The 15,928-nt window shown below is 40.9% G+C and overlaps 1 protein-coding gene across 4 annotated transcripts in view; it reads left to right on the forward strand.

Annotated features, from left to right (window-relative positions):
* The window catches only part of TMEM117 (transmembrane protein 117), a 236,162-nt gene extending 224,796 nt beyond the window's left edge, over window positions 1-11,366 (forward strand). For all 4 annotated transcript variants that reach the window (XM_049813840.1, XM_049813838.1, XM_049813839.1 and 1 more), the window contains one exon: window positions 9,924-11,366. In XM_049813840.1, the coding sequence (XP_049669797.1) occupies window positions 9,924-10,564 (641 nt within the window). In that variant the 3' untranslated portion in view covers window positions 10,565-11,366. The remainder of the gene's footprint in view (window positions 1-9,923) is intronic.
* Window positions 11,367-15,928: the final 4,562 nt, after the last annotated feature.

Here is a 15,928-nt window from a genome sequence, read left to right on the forward strand (position 1 = left end):
ATTTATGCTAATATCTTTTCATAACTTCGGTCATTCTCATCTGGCAAAGGCCACTCATAACCATACTTCCATCAGTCATCTAACCAGAAGCAGACAGTTAAATAACCTCAAATAAAATAGAATTGCAGTTATTCAAATGGATGGTACCTATAGATAAAAAGTACCTGATCCTTGCATACTGTGAGACAGTATTTTAATAACAGTAGGGAATGAAAAAGAGAAGAAGGTTAAACAGGGATAAATATTTTGGTTTTACCTTCAAGCTATGCAGAAGGAGCATAGCTCCTCTCTCTGCATTGGGAAGAGTTGGATAATAACGGATAGCAAAAGAAGGCAGGTGTGGATTGACAGGGGTCTTCAACTGCTAATATGGACAATCACAGGACATGATACTGTACAGGAGTAAGATAGATGAGGGCATCCAATGACACAGCCATATGAAACTCCCTGCAGAGCAGGGACAAAAGGAGCATTCAGAGATGATAAAAAGATAAGGCCAAGAGCTAGCAGGTGAGTCACAAGCTCACCAGGCAGCAAAAGCCAAGGGAAGAGAATGCGCCACGGAGGAAAGAATGATGAACCCAGGACTCAGTCAAGACAGGCCGAATGAGGCCTCAGAAAAGGCATTTTCAGCAGAGAAGGTAGAAATCTGAGATTAAAAAACAGAAAAGAAGAGAAAATGAGTGCAAAAGTTACCTGCTGGCTATTGAATGGGGGAAGGCAAATGGGCCAGTAGGAAGTACAGATGGAGGGATAGAAAATTTTTCAAAATTGGGTGTAGGTGCCCTGCTGGAATACGGAGAGAGAACAGCCAGCCACCAAGAAGAAAGAAGGGCTGGGGCACATCTGAATGAGACACTAGTGGTTTATGGAGCAGGATGAAGTAAATGATCTCATGGTCAGTAACTAAAAGGTGTAAGGTGAGAGAAGATGGGATGTGTACATGATGAACACATTTTTCTCTCCCAAGTGAGCAAAAAGGGAAAGGAGAAAAAAAGTAATAGTATAAGCATCAAATATTTGATGTGAATAATAGGCATGGTATTCAGGGATAGCGAAAAAGATTTTTTTTCCGTTTCTCAAGACTAGAGCATGAATTTGGAGGGACTCAGTTCCACAAGGCTCCCAGATGCCCAGCAGTTACTCCACTGTATAAGGAGGAGTAGCGGAATGGGTGCACAGAGGAGCATGAACAATGACTGAAGCATGGAAGGGTGGGCTGCCCCATCAGGTACAGAAGCTCAGGATATAATTAATGTAGATGAAAAACAATGGGTGGTAGAAGAGGGACTGAAGGGCAAAGAACAGTTTTGCACTGTAGAAGGGACAGGGATATTGGTGATAATCAGGGAAGAGCAAAGAATAAGCAACAGCAAAGAACATAAATTAGGGATCAGAAATACAACTGCTAGCAGTGCTGCTGCTTGAGAACAGACCAACTGAGAGAAACCAGTATTTATGCATTGTAGAGTCTTCTGCAGAGAGGACTGGAGGCCTCTGATTTTCTGGTGAGAAGGCTTTCTTTTAATGAGGATGAGCTAATGAACAGGGGCTGAGGAATATTTTTCCCTGCTCAGCATTAACAAGATCCATTTATTAGATTCACTAGACAAATCAATCCATTTGACTGCACATCACGTACTCTGTCTACTGAGTGCCTGTTTTATCTCGGTGCTGCACCACCCTTTAGGAGATCTAATAAGCAGCCATAACACATGGCACAAGAACCTCCCTTTGGGTAAGTTTTGCTTGAACCATCTGTTCTTGCCATCAGTTCTTGTCTTAGGTTAGGGTATAATCTTGGATCATTTTCAAGCTCTAGTTATTGTGTGGATGTGTCGATACTTGTAATTTTCTACTCAAATCAAGGAGCTAATAAAAGAAAGAAAGAACTGGTTCAATATATATATAACAAGATGAATGTAATCCAAACTAAAATGAGGGTAGAGAATGATGTGCATGAATGTAACTGCAGCAGATGACATGGGGGTAGGACACTGATAATGGCAGGAAGCCTGCTGTATTTAAGCCCTGTTTAGTACATGGGATCCAGAATGTGAAATTTAACCATGGAACTTCTTTTTAGTAACAAGCAAGAAAAGAAGACTAAGGTCTGAATACCGTTTATTTTAGTAGAATCATAGAATCATACAATGGTTTGGGTTGGAGTGTACCTTGGAGATCATCTAGTTCCAACCCCCCCGCCACAGGCAGGGACACCTTCCACTAGACCAGGTTGCTCCAAGCCCCATCCAACCTGGCCTTGAACGCTGCCAGGGATGGGGCAGCCACAACTTCTCTGGGCAACCTCTTCCAGTGCCTCACCACCCTCACAGTGAAGAACTTCTTCCTTGCAGATAATCTAAATCTACCCTCTTTCAGTTTAAAGCCATTACCCCTTGTCCTATCACTACATGCCCTCGTAAAGAGTCCCTCTCCGGCTTTCCTGTAGGTCCCCTTTAGGTACTGGCAGGCTGCTCTAAGGTCTCCCCGGAACCTTCTCTTCTCCAGGCTGAACAACCCCAACTCTCTCAGCCTGTCTTCATAGGAGAGGTGCTTCAGCCCCTGGATCACCCTCACGGCCCTCCTCTGGACTTACTGGAACAGGTCCATGTCCTTCTTATGCTGGGGGCCCCAGAGCTGGATGCGGTACTGCAGGTGGGGTCTCACCAGAGCGGAGCAGAGGGGGAGAATCACCTCCCCCAACGTGCTGGTCACACTTTTGATGCAGCCAAGAATGCGATTGGCTTTCTGGGCTGCAAATGCATGTTGCTGGGTCATGTTGAGCTTCTCATCAACCAACACGCCCAAGTCTTTCTCCGCAGGGCAGCACCAATCCATTCTCCGCCCAGCCTGTATATGTGCTTGGGATTGCCCCGACCCATGTGCAGGACCTTGCACTTGGCCTCGCTGAACTTCGTGATGTTCACACGGGGCCCAGCTCTCAAGCCTGTCAAGGTCCCTCTGGATGGCATCCCTTCCCTCCAGCACGTCAACCGCACCACACAGCTTGGTGTCATCGGCAAACTCGCTGACGGTTCTTGCTATAGGGATAAAATCAGGCTGTAAATCTATGACCTGTGCCCTGATTTGTAGAAACTGGAAACCCTTTTCTCCCAAATAGCAAAGAGAAAGAAAGCATGGCTGAAACAACATTTACCATCTTTTTCCTGGCAAACTTTACTCTTCATACGTTCTTTTACAGTCTGTTTTAGTCACTGTTGTTTGATATAAATAAGAGCAGCCCTAGGACTCCCCTGAGCAGCGCTATTTGGTGCTGGGTTGCTCTAATGAGCAACAGTCCCACAAAGCAGCAGCTTAAAGGAAAGGGACATTCACAGGGTTAAAGGACTTTAAACCACCTTTCTGTTGGTGTATGCTTAATGGCTTTGTGCAATTCTGTACAGATGAAGGATTTCACAGTTACGTGCTCGGTGTTGCCAACTCTCCTGATTTTATCACGAGTCTTAAGATGGTTGCTTTTTTTTTTTTCCATTTTGTCTTAAAGTCTTAGCTCCTGAACTCAGTGGCTACATGAGAATTTCAGCTTTCATAAAATAAAGCTCATGATTTCAGAGGAAAAAAAATGACATGTTGTTTCTGCATAAATCCATGTCTAAAAAAGCAGATAAATAAAACAGTACTAAGTGTATTATTTTTAATCCATCTTGCTACTTTAAACTAGTAACATGCTTTCTTAGGCCTGACTTGTGATTTCTCAATGTTGTAAGTTGGCAGTAATATTGAATTAACATCTACAGCCTGTAGCTGATACGCTTCGGTGTAATTTTAAATTTACTATCAAAAACATATCTTATTTTCACTGGTAACCGAGTAACTCATTTTGCTCAAATTTCTTTGCATCTAGGAACTCCTAGCAAGCACCTACTCAGTATTAAATATTTCTATCCTGTTTTGATAGCTGCTTTTATCTATGAACATCAAAAATAACTTGAATTCCTGCATCTGCTTAGCTCATCTGGATTTCCCTTGACAGATGGTTCATTGCAAAGTGTGTGTTTTCCTTCTTGGGCTACTGTTTATGAAAATACATAGTCTATCCTAGTTTCTGTAATACCCAGGGAAATTTGTAGAACTTAAAAGTAAATTTTGTTACTTCAGATTCTTTCATGGTTAAAAGGCACTAGGGGGCCTGGCTGGTACCCATTAATAGCAGCACTGGAGATCCAAGAGCATCTGCTGTCAAGTATGTGGATAAGTTTCAAATAGGAAATGTTAAGGTTTGGGTATCAAAACAGTTGGGAGATTTTTCTGACTGTTTATAAACGTTTTTCTGAGTGCTGGTCTAGCCAGAGTACCCTTCCACCCAAAGGAGAAACCATCACCTTCTTGGCTGGCGAATGCCTAGCGTGGCTGGCTTGCGGAGTTAAAGTGTGTCTAGATTCAGGCCAAGCATCGGCTACACAGAGAAGCCGGAGGGAGCCCATGGGCAAAAATAGAAAGGTTAGAGGTAAAAACAAAGCTGTCCGTGCACACAGATGTGAAAAAACCTCAGAGGATTTGCGGCTGTGAGTGGTCTGTATGCATGTATCTAGCTAATAACACCAACGTGACGGAAGATAGGAGGAACATTTTGAAGATACCTGAATGTTTTACAGAGGTGTCTGAATGTTTTTAGACAAAAATTGTGGTTTAGATGAGAGTCTAAAGTCAACATTTCCTACACTAGCCTCTGGCTGCGGTTGCACAGCATGAGGCCGCTTAAGTCTAGCCTTAATAAGTGGAATTTTCAAGTTTCCTCTTGACCTCAGGAAGGGATGCTGAGGACTGGCTTCTACACGAGATCTCTTTTCTAGGGCATGACTGTTCTGTTACAGAGTGGACATACAAAAATAAAAATGCTCCAGAATCAGTAGCTGGTTTGGAATATTTGGACCTGCGGGATCTGCCTCAATTGCCCAGTAAATCAGTTGCACGTGGGATTGTGGGCTGGTTGCTGAACCTCTCATAGAACTTATCAGCCTCTTTAAAAATGACCACTGCCCAAACATCTTGTTCAGCTGGTGAAAATAGGTAGCTTTCTGGAAAAAGGAAAAAAGAAAAAGCCATACCTCTTTCACCATGAGAAGGCCCCTGGCATTCACGTGCAGAGCACAGTTCTGCTTCAGCAGGGAGGGGAGAGTGTTTCTAAGCAGAGTCCCACATAGGCTGGTGTTCAGAGCATGGACCTACGATTCAGGTCCCAACCACCATCAGCAGAGGTTGTTTTAGGGTCAAGGCTTCGCTTCTGGTGAGTGCCCTAGCCACTCACCAGAACAATCGTCCTCAACAGCCACACTTTCTCAGAAAATAGGAATCGAGTTTTCATCCCCCCAAAGTAGTTGTAGGCTACGATGCCTAGAAAAAGGTTTCACATTTGCATCACAGCCTCACAAGGACACCCAGTGCATGCTCTTGGCTAGCTACGTACCTCAAATTTTTCTTTTTGGGGATCATTATCGCACCAAATTTCAATATCGCACCACGTTTCCAAATACACCAAACCAGATTCCTGACTGTCTAAATGTCGTGTGTAGCACGTAAAGACATCGGCGCTGTGAAAGCCGGTTATTATCCAGGCCTTTTTTTTAGGTAGGACATGGCTGAATGACACAGCCTATTTTACCACCTGATTTTCTTCATTGTAACTTCATTGAAGAGTCTTGGTATAATTCTTTGCAGTTTGCTGAAATGATTGACTAGCCTTCCAGTCTTGAGAGCTGATCTTACTACATCCTTCCATTTCAAATTGTCTCTGTGAAAAATCCACCTGCTCCAAGAAGGGCTAAATAGTGCCAGGTATATGACTGTATTCTTGGCCACACAGATCTTACTGGAGTAGAGCCAGCCCTCGAGCAATAGTGGTACTGATCCTGCAGAAATTGGTTAAGAGGCAAATTAAATGACTTCATAGCATGGGGCGCTCCATTTACCCTTACCACTTTTCATCTGGAATGAAAGTTGAAGAACTTATAACTAACTGTACAAGAAACTATAAATATGTTTTTAAAGAAAATTAATATCTATAGCTTCGTAATGTATTTGTTCTGACCCCATAAACTTGAGCTTGTTTATGCACAAGGTGAGAGGTCAGGAGTGACTTCAAATTTACTGAGCTTATTTCCTATATAAGCTTGATATATAACTTAAAATTTGCTATAAAAAGCATTATGCTAAAATGAAATTGTGGTAGACAATCATTTCATATACATAGATTATACACGTGTATAATGTTAAAGGTTGGTCAGTATAATAAGTCTCAAAAAGTACTTGTCATGGGGAATTACCATCAAATGGATGTTTGTGAGTGGAGGCTGTCAGATCTCTTGGTTCAGTTTGCTTCAACACATTCATCAGTGATCTAGAAGGATCGCTTGGTAAACTGGACTTATTTGGCTATCACACCTGCCAGTACAGCAGTGAAGTACATGTCTTGGAAGAGGGACAGACAGCAGAGGACACTGTATTCTGAAAAGAGGCAAATACTTTCTGTAAGTAGCCAAGACAGCACTAACTCCCAGTCATTTTGTGTCTAGGGAGATTAACGCAGCCCCCGGCTACAGGGAATACTGAGTAGGAGTAGGAAGATGTCATTGTGTTCATATATTGTTATGGTGAGACTGTTACTCAAATACCGTGTTTGGTTGTGGTGACAACAGTTTTCAAAAGAAAAGGAAAAATCATAGAGCTCATCGGGCATGACAGTGATACAGAGGATGGAAAAATGGTCTGGAAAGGAGAAATTTAAGGAGTTGTGAGAAGTTCCACTATAGAAGTGAGGCAGGTCTCAGGCAACAAGCTGCCACTTAGACGTACAGGTTGCGATTCATCTTGGTTAACTGGGATGTCTGCACCTAAGCTGTTTGTCTAAGCACCCTTTATCGTCCACACTGTGCTCCTGCCTGCCTAACTCTGTCTAGGAGCTGAGTGAAGGAGTTTCAAGTTCATGCTTTTCATGAAACAGGAATAATTGAAATGCATCTCTCTCTTAGATCAGGTGAGCACTCGAATTCTTAACGTAAGAGGGGTGGAGCCTTTTTTAGATAGATCCATCTTAGAAGAGATTCACAATTATGAAACCACAGGGTAGGATAGATGCTGCATGAAGCCTAAGATCAAGCACCCGCCTACCTCTATTCAGCATTTTTCGTGTTTTCTGCTAGCTTCTGAGTCAATTTCTTCACCAGGAGCAGGCTGCCATCTCAAGTCTTACTCCTTAGGTGTCTTGCTCTACAAATGTCCCATTCAGGACTATGGGGTCACAGAGGTGATTGATGTGAAATCCGCTGGGTGCCATCATGCCTAAGGAGGAGGCAGGTCGTGGCTCAGCATCGCAATGCCTAAGTTTCCTTTGTCAGTCATACCCAAAACCTACAATCCCAAAAACCATAAGAGTGTATTTCGGCCTTTATAAAGGCTGTCTCAAAAATGTCCCCATTTCATTATGCTTCGTATTTTGATCTTTCAGTTGTCTGTTTTCTCGCTACACCCCTTCAGTCTTGCTGTGTCTAGCTGAAGGGAAAGAGAAATACTGATCCTACATGAGTTTTTCCCCTTCCCACCATCCCTAGGGTCTGGGAGATCCCTCTGGAAAGTCACCTATCTTGCCTCTGCAGAAACACAAAGTACCACAGATAATATTTTGATGAAATCAATAGCAAAAGAAGTGGAAGGTTTTTTTGGATGGGCTTATGATGCGTTTTCCTGGGAAAAGAATACGACTTAAAGAATTATCTTTGGGACAATGCAGCAAGGGGTTGCTTTCTGGTTGAAACAGCTTTCTGGTTGAAACACAGAGTAATATTTGATGACAAATTATTGTCTCAAAAAGTGTCCGGGTGAACAACCTTAACAGAGAAAGGAAGTTCAGAGTACAGTAAATCATGTTTTCTTTCAAACTGGCCATAGATAAACAGATAATGGTTCTAATATTTTTTTCATTGTAATTTGTATTTAGCCTATTTTCCTAAGGAAACGAGAATTATGTGACCATGTTCTCTATGTGGGTTGGTTTCACCCTCTCTCTATCCAACACTCAGCATCAAATAACTTTTGAACCCACGGCCAGTTTCAAAAACATTTTTCAGAGGGTGGGAATCGAAAACATAGTGACATTATCATTATGTTCTAAAAAATGGTGGTTAGGTAAAGGAGAATCATCTAAGTTAGTGCCCAGCTGAGGAAAAGGCAGGGAGAAGTCAGCCATTATATTCTATTTGACAGCAGCCAATTGATCAGTGAGTATGTGTGTCCCAGCCAGCCCGTCAGCACACACTATGCAAGATATATTCTGTCTCTGTCTGCTGAAAGGTCATACGTGATGGGGAAGCTAGGGTTATTCTGACGGAGAGAAGCACATGAAATACAGGGCAAGAATCTGCAGGAAACAGCATCAAGCTATATTGTATTGTTTGTTGTTGTATTTCATATTTTAACATCATTTTCAGTGTCTTGGTGTTGTTTTAAGAAGCTTAAGTATTATAAAATGTGGTGATAATCTTCTAAAAGCTTAATTTTCTTTAACAGGTCAATTATAATATTGATGAAAACCCAGAAAAAAAAGATAGAGGAGTTATTCAGGAATTATGTGAACGGGATTGGCTGCAAGGTCTCTTCAGTGCAGTTTGATTTCTGGGTAGTGACAATAACACAAGAGAATGAACATTCTTGTTCATCTTCAGTATAAGTATAATCTGGACCAAAGAGGACAATTAAACACAATTGTTGCAATACAAGGGGTTACCCTCCTTACCCTCCTGGAGCATTCTGGTCATACAATTTGAACACACAGACTTTCAGGAACTGGAATCCATTTATTCTTTACAAACCAATGGCATAAACAATTTGATAATACTCTGATACATTCATTTTCTTTTTCACTTGAAACATACTTAGATATGATTCCAGTATAGACCAATATCATTCATTACCAGCAGGAACATTCCTCCATGAATGTCCTTTCACATAATGCTGACATGTAGATTTGATGGGTCATCAAGGCACAGGTGAGATTTTACCATATGTTCAGCTAGAGTGTAAGAGATGCTTTGACTATGACAATAGTATTAACTTCTCTTGTGTATTGATAGAATAATTTAGGTTAGAAGGGACAACTGGAGTTCATCTGTTCCAACACCCTACTCAAAGCAGAGCCAACTTTGCAGTTGCAGAAAGTTATCTTTAACGCCTTTTGGATGCCTGGAGGAAGCATGCAAAAGAGCAATTTTAAATAATAAAAGGAGAAAGGTTTCCTCCTCCAGTATTGCAGGAGCTTAATGTTACGCTATGAGTCGCTCCTTGGAGGAGTTTCTCGCTACACAGACTATAGGAAAAGCTAAGCTGACTAGCCTCCCAAGAATACAATCAGCCCTTGCTATTTCTCGAGGGTATAATATCTCTAAATCACAGTTTACCCAGTTGCCCCCACCTGAATACGTCTGTGCACCATGGTTGGTATATCAAACAATATATGTATATACTCTTAACATTTACATAATTACCAACCCCCCAAAAATCAGTCACTTCAGTCATTCCTGGCATATAAACAGTTCTATCAAATATGGCCTTTTCATGGAAGATTTCCATGTGAATATTTTTTAAGCCCTGGAGTTAATGCTTTTTTAGGTTTATTGATCTATACCACATCACCTAGTGGTCTAATCAACAGGTCACCTACAAACTGCAGTGTGAATTCAATTGATATACTGCTGTGCTTGTGTTACAAAATTATTTTATTATGAGCCCAGACCTAATTGTGATATTCAGCATAAATCTGACTATGGTGGAAATCTTACTACAACTTTGCTTTACAAGATTAATAAAAAAGGGATTTTTTTTTCTGAGTAGCTTTTACTTATGGCTGCATTTGTACTGCTTTCTAAAAAGGATATTTCAGATGACAGAAGTTTTCTTTTTCCAAACAGGCAAATGGTTTAACTATGGAATTATCTTCCTTGTTTTAATCTTGGATCTGAATATGTGGAAGAACCAAATATTTTACAAACCTCATGAATATGGTCAATATATCGGTCCCGGCCAGAAGATCTACACAGTGAAGGACTCGGAAAGCTTGAAAGACCTTAACAGAACTAAGTTATCTTGGGAGTGGAGATCCAATAACACTAACCCGTTGACCAACCGGACCTATGCCGAAGGAGACATGTTCTTGCACAGCAGATTCACAGGCTCTAGCCTTGATGTCAAATGCCTGGCTTTTATTCCAAGTTTGTTGGCTTTTGCTTTGTTCGGTTTCTTCATCTGGTTCTTTGGGCGATTTCAGAAAACTGACCAAGGCATGGAGAATTTAGACAAATCATACACAAGAATGAAACGAAAGTCACCGTCAGATATGGGAATGACACGAGAAAATACACAGGTGTTAGTAGAAGAACCCTTAAGTTTTCAAGAGCCACATCTCGTATCCATAAAATCAGACTTAAGTGAAATAGTTTTTAATTCTTCTCTCCTAACTTCTGAAAACTTGAATGCACAACTGAATGAACAAGATAGCCCTTTACAGCCAGTACCAGAGTCCTCTGTCCCTAAGAGTAATCCTGTGACATAGAGGCAAATACCCAGGAAAATCAGTTTAAATAAGCAGTTACTATAAGATTTCAGTTTTACCTTTTGTAAGTTAAGATTTACATAGTGTTTAGAATAAGAAACTCAACCTATACCAAAAGGTGCTCAGCATGCTTTTTCTAGGAATTTTGGTTTTTATTTGTATTATAGTACGTGCCTACTGTATATCTAACATTCCTTTATAGATTGCTTCCCAAAATTGCACAAGCTATTTATTAATACATTACCTTAACTGTATAATAGTGTATTAGATGATTACTTGCAGGTATAAAATTCTACCGTGGTGGTGCCTTGAGACATTAAACTGTTTTTTAACTCAACACCTGATGTATAGCACAGTTCTTCTAATCTGTTTTGCAAAGCTTTTTGTATATGGTTATTTCAAGTATCATTTGATGTCTTGACAGAGGAGATAAATATAGTTATTCCTAAAGAAGGGTTTCTGTTAGGACATCACAACTTGACTTTGTTATTTACTGATCTGTGAAGCCAATGACTTTGATGACCAGACTGCAGAGAAGCATGTTGATTACCTTTTAATTTTTGCTGGCTAGCTGCCAAACACAAATACAGATTCATTATGCGGTAAACAGTGGAGTGATAATACAGCATGGGTCACTACTTGTGAAAATATGACTTTCTCCATCAGTAATAGCAATTAGGTGATAATGCCTAATTATATTTTTCCTAATTAAAGATAAACTGCTCCTTGATTAAAAGTTTTGCCCTTCACCTTTTAGAAACGGAGGTGAAAATACATGGTCAAAGCAACTCTTTCCATCATCACGCCAAACCTATGCAACATCAAAGAGCCAACGGAGTGATTACGGTAAAGGACACAAAGCCCATTAAAACCAGTGTTCGTGCGGTTCAGCGCAGATACGGTCGGGGCATACGTGAAATATACATAGAAACACACCACATACAGGCAGACTAACTTCTCCAAATACTGAAGAAAAGTTTAGGGCTTTTAATTAAAATAGATTAATAATTGAATTTTATTGTACCCCTTTTTCCCCCTTCATTCATTATCCATGAATAAGTGTAACCTGGAAGCAGAAACATAGAGAAACTGGGTTTTTTGCTTTTTTGAAGGGGACTTTGTAATATGAATTCCTCTGCTGTCTGATCAAACTACATGCACTAGAGAAACTGCATATCTAAAACATCAGAAAGACTCTGATTTGCCTCTGATTTAGTTCTATAAATTGTTGTTACAAGTTACTAAATAAGAAGTCATTTTTAAGTCTGAATTATTTCCCTGTCATTTACTGGTGTTGCTGTATTTTGTCTTTGTGACTTTTTTATCTCCGTTGTTTTGATCTATCGGCTTTTAAGTTTTCGGAATGTTGAATTTAGCATGCATAATAGAACTATGCATTTATTAACTGTCACTTGAGAGCCAATTTTAATAAACATCATTCAACGATTGTTTATTATGAGGCAGGAACATATTCTGTTAGTTTTGCAATTTTTTAAAACATTTTACCCATGCATTGTCCTTCTTAAAATCATAAATATTTCTGACACTAAGAAAGACAGGCAGTATCACAGTAATGTCAAAATCAAATATTTTGCGTATGGAACACTTAATATTTAATCAGGAGAAAGTTCACTTTATAATCATACTAAATTTTTATCCATGAAAAATTATGACTAGAAATAAATCTATTAGCCTTTGCCCACTGCAGTCTATAAACTTATTTAATTGACTTAAGATATAGTCAAAGACAAGCCATTAATAACTAATGGTAAAACGCTGTGAGATCCTGCTTGTACTACATAAGAGGTGACTATATTGATGTTTGACTTTCAAATAGCGTTTGATTTCTTGAGTAGTTACAGAAATAGCTGGTTAATTTTGCAGATACATGCTTCTCTGTATGTTTTGGACACTGTAAACCCAAGTACTGAAAACTCATTTCTCCTTTTTGTGCATAGGAGTGGTTCAAGCCATTAATATGTAGGCAGAAAATGAAAGAATTACTTGAGCCTTACAGCCTGCATGATTACACGACTCTGAGAAAACTGTTATTAAGCAACTGATCCGCAGCTAAAATAATTCTGTGACCTCACATTGAGTTAATGCTTTTAAAGTCATTATAAGCCTGCATGAAAGAGAGAAAAGCATCAAGTAATCCTAGATTTTGCATGAGTATTTAAATTAATGGTCAAGCAGAGCGACTGCTTATGTTGTGAATTCAGAAGAAGTTAAAAGATTCAGTGTAGCCACTCACCATGGTCAGCTCATCAATTTAATTAAAAGAGGAAGGGCTCCTCGGTTGTGTGGGAGTCTCATTTGTAAACACAGGCTCAGCTGGGAGAAGAGGACTATTTCCACTCTCCACTTCCAGTGCTGAGCAGCCTGAGTTAGGTGGCTAGGCTTGCCCTAAGCTCCTTCTGAAGCAGGCAGAGACTTGGGAGAACACCCTAAAGGTGATTCGGTACCTTAGTCATTTGTCGCTGCCTTAGTTAAGTAAAGTAGCGCGACTCAGCAGGAACGGGTTTGTGGAGCGAAACAGTTGGTGCTGAAGACCCAGTAGTTTGTGCATTTCAGGGGTTTAGCTCTTGTCTGGTCCTCGTAGACTGAATGCACGAGAGTGACTGGAGTACGTTTCGGACAAATCTCGGTCATGTGCAGAGACCGTGTAATTGGGCACAGTCTAAACTGCATCCCTGAGCTGAGCTACTAATGCAGAGTCATCCTCGGTCTTCTCCTGAAGCAACTTGTCTTCCTCTGTGGACTCTAGAAGGGTCTATGGGAGACTGGGTGGCTAAGTAGAAGGCCTAAAATTGGTTACCCGAAATGGAAATATTCCTCCTTCAAGCACATTCATTGTTTTCAACTGTTGTTCATTATTAATACTGTGAAATGCTTCACTAACTCAGAACACTCTGAAATGCATTCTAGTCTAGTACCCATCACTGGGACCTTGATATGGATGGTTGACCTTTTCCTGAAAGCCTATTACTCAAATTCTTTAGGGTTTTTTTGGTTTTTTTCCTGAAGAAGTTGAAGAATCCGTAGAAGGGAAGAAACTTGAGGAAGTGTCAATTTTTTCACACAGGGCACAAGTCTCCATTCTGCCCTCTATAATAAACCATCTAGCAGCTGCCATCACTACAGGGCCGGCCTGTGTCTCCTTTGCCGGAGATCAGATTTGGTACAATAGTTCTTTTTTTACCATAGATACACTGCACAGTGATGGATGATAGATACTGCCTAAAATAGCATACAAAGAAGAGTCATCTCTAGGATAAGCATGTAAGGTTTATGAGCCCACATGTGCCTGTAAATTGCCTTAGCATCCTCAACAATTACCTTGGCCGAGATGAACATGACATGGAGCAAATAGAAGGTAAGAATGTTTGTAGAAAGTACCTTAAATATAACATTCATGCTTATGAAAGTATATACGTATGCCTGAAGTCTAACTGTGTAAGATGTGTTTGTGCATTAGGAGCCTAGAGGTAAGTTGATTCTGTTGGGGGAAACTGCTGAGTCTCTCAAGCAGATGATTTACTACTGTCCTCTTTATTCTACATTGCCCCATGAGTTACTTACTCCAGGTTGCTTCATCTCCTCTGCCTCCACTTCTATTACCTAGAAAATACAAAACTGAAAAATAATATTTAATTGCACTATCTGCTTCCCCAAATTATGTTTTTGTCTAATTTATGCAAAAAGTAAATTTGTTCTGTTTTAAAAGATTTCTGTCCCTTCCAGCTAGTATCGTCCTACTCTGGGCTACTGCACTGTATTATAGTATGTGTTAAATTGTCGCTTTTCCTGTGGTGAACAGCCTCCGTCGTGACAACCACCTGGAAACAAAGAGCAGACACCTCTCAAAGACTGGAAAGGCAGCAATTCAGATACTTACTACACGGGCAAGCTCATTTTCCCACAAGTGAACAGGTTATGACTCACTAGTAAAAGATGTAACAGATTTTTAATACGCTGTCCTTAATTTTAACAACCTCCTAGGAGGAGCTCAGTGGGGGAGGACTTTTTAGCTCAGGCCATAAAGTTGAAGTAGTTGTGGTCCTGCAAGCAGAGTGTTTCAGCTTTTTAGGTTGCATTTTAAAGTAACCAGCTTAAACTTTGAGCAGATGACAAGAATCATAAAAATTAGGCAGTCCAAACTGTGAATAAGAACATAAAGTTGATTCACTGGTAGCTGCCTGGTGCAGGATATAGACAAAACACAGATTTATCAGATGTTAGAGTGACCCTGTGCTTGGGATTACGGGCAGTGACGTGTGAAGGTTCAAACTGTATTCATTAACCAGCAGTTGCTGTCCCTTTATCAGCAGAAATGCCACTGCAAACACCAGACAGACCAGCTCTTCTACCATACAGTCTCTCCTGTGCATCCTTTCTAAGTCACAAATGACAAAGGGGTTGCTCATTTCCCTGTGCTCTCAAAAATGTCCTGTGGGGAGCCTGGGCTCCCTGAATGTGATGCAGCGTGTGATTGCGATGCTTAATCCTAATATACAAACTCAACCAAGGACAAGGCAAAAGGAGGAAGTCTGGTCTGCGGGTTCCACCGCCTTGAGGTGATGAAGAATGGCTTACGTGACCATTTCAGAGGCAAGTCAACATAAATGGAAGTCCTGTTTCCTAGGAACACGGGGGGGCAAATAGAGAGACAGCACGCCACTAGAAATCCTTTCCATCCCCTGCAGATATTCAGACAGCAGCAGCGAGTCCCTGTTCCCAAATGCTCACAGTTCTCAGCTTCCAGATAACTTCTGGGTGAGTAGCTCTTCTGGGTGACTGGGTTTTAACACCATCTTATTTCCCTCCTAACACTTCCTCTGCACAGGAGATGTCAGCGGCTTTTCACTGTTTGGGGGAAGGGGGGTTAGTTTTCTGAATGGGAATTAGGGAAGAAACTTAGGAAGGAGAAACCCCAGGAGGCTGGTACTCTCCACGGCAAACTTGTTATTGGAGAGAGGAAAAGCACGAATCCAGCTGCCTTGCAAAAAGGAGTGAAGTAGCATCAAATCCTTTCAGAAATACACGTTACGGCAGCAGCACAGTCGCAGAGATACTTCTCATCTCACGTTTTTCCTTTGATGTGTAGCAATTCGGGTCTGCAGAAGAGCGGCTTATCTGATTCCTGCAGGCATGTTATAGACCTGGGTCTCATGCTGCTTTGTGACATCTGGAGCACTTCTCTGCATGTTGAATTCCTTCTTCCCTTCCTTTTTTCTTCCCCCCCCCCCCCCCCCCCCTAAAGTCTGTTTCATTCTTCTGTTTTTATTTCCAATAAATTTTTATTGTTAGTGACCTAAACCGCAAATCACCCACCGAAGGCCCATAATTGCTGTTATTGATGCA

Source organism: Accipiter gentilis, chromosome 11, assembly GCF_929443795.1.
Source record: "Accipiter gentilis chromosome 11, bAccGen1.1, whole genome shotgun sequence".
NCBI lineage: Eukaryota > Metazoa > Chordata > Aves > Accipitriformes > Accipitridae > Astur > Astur gentilis.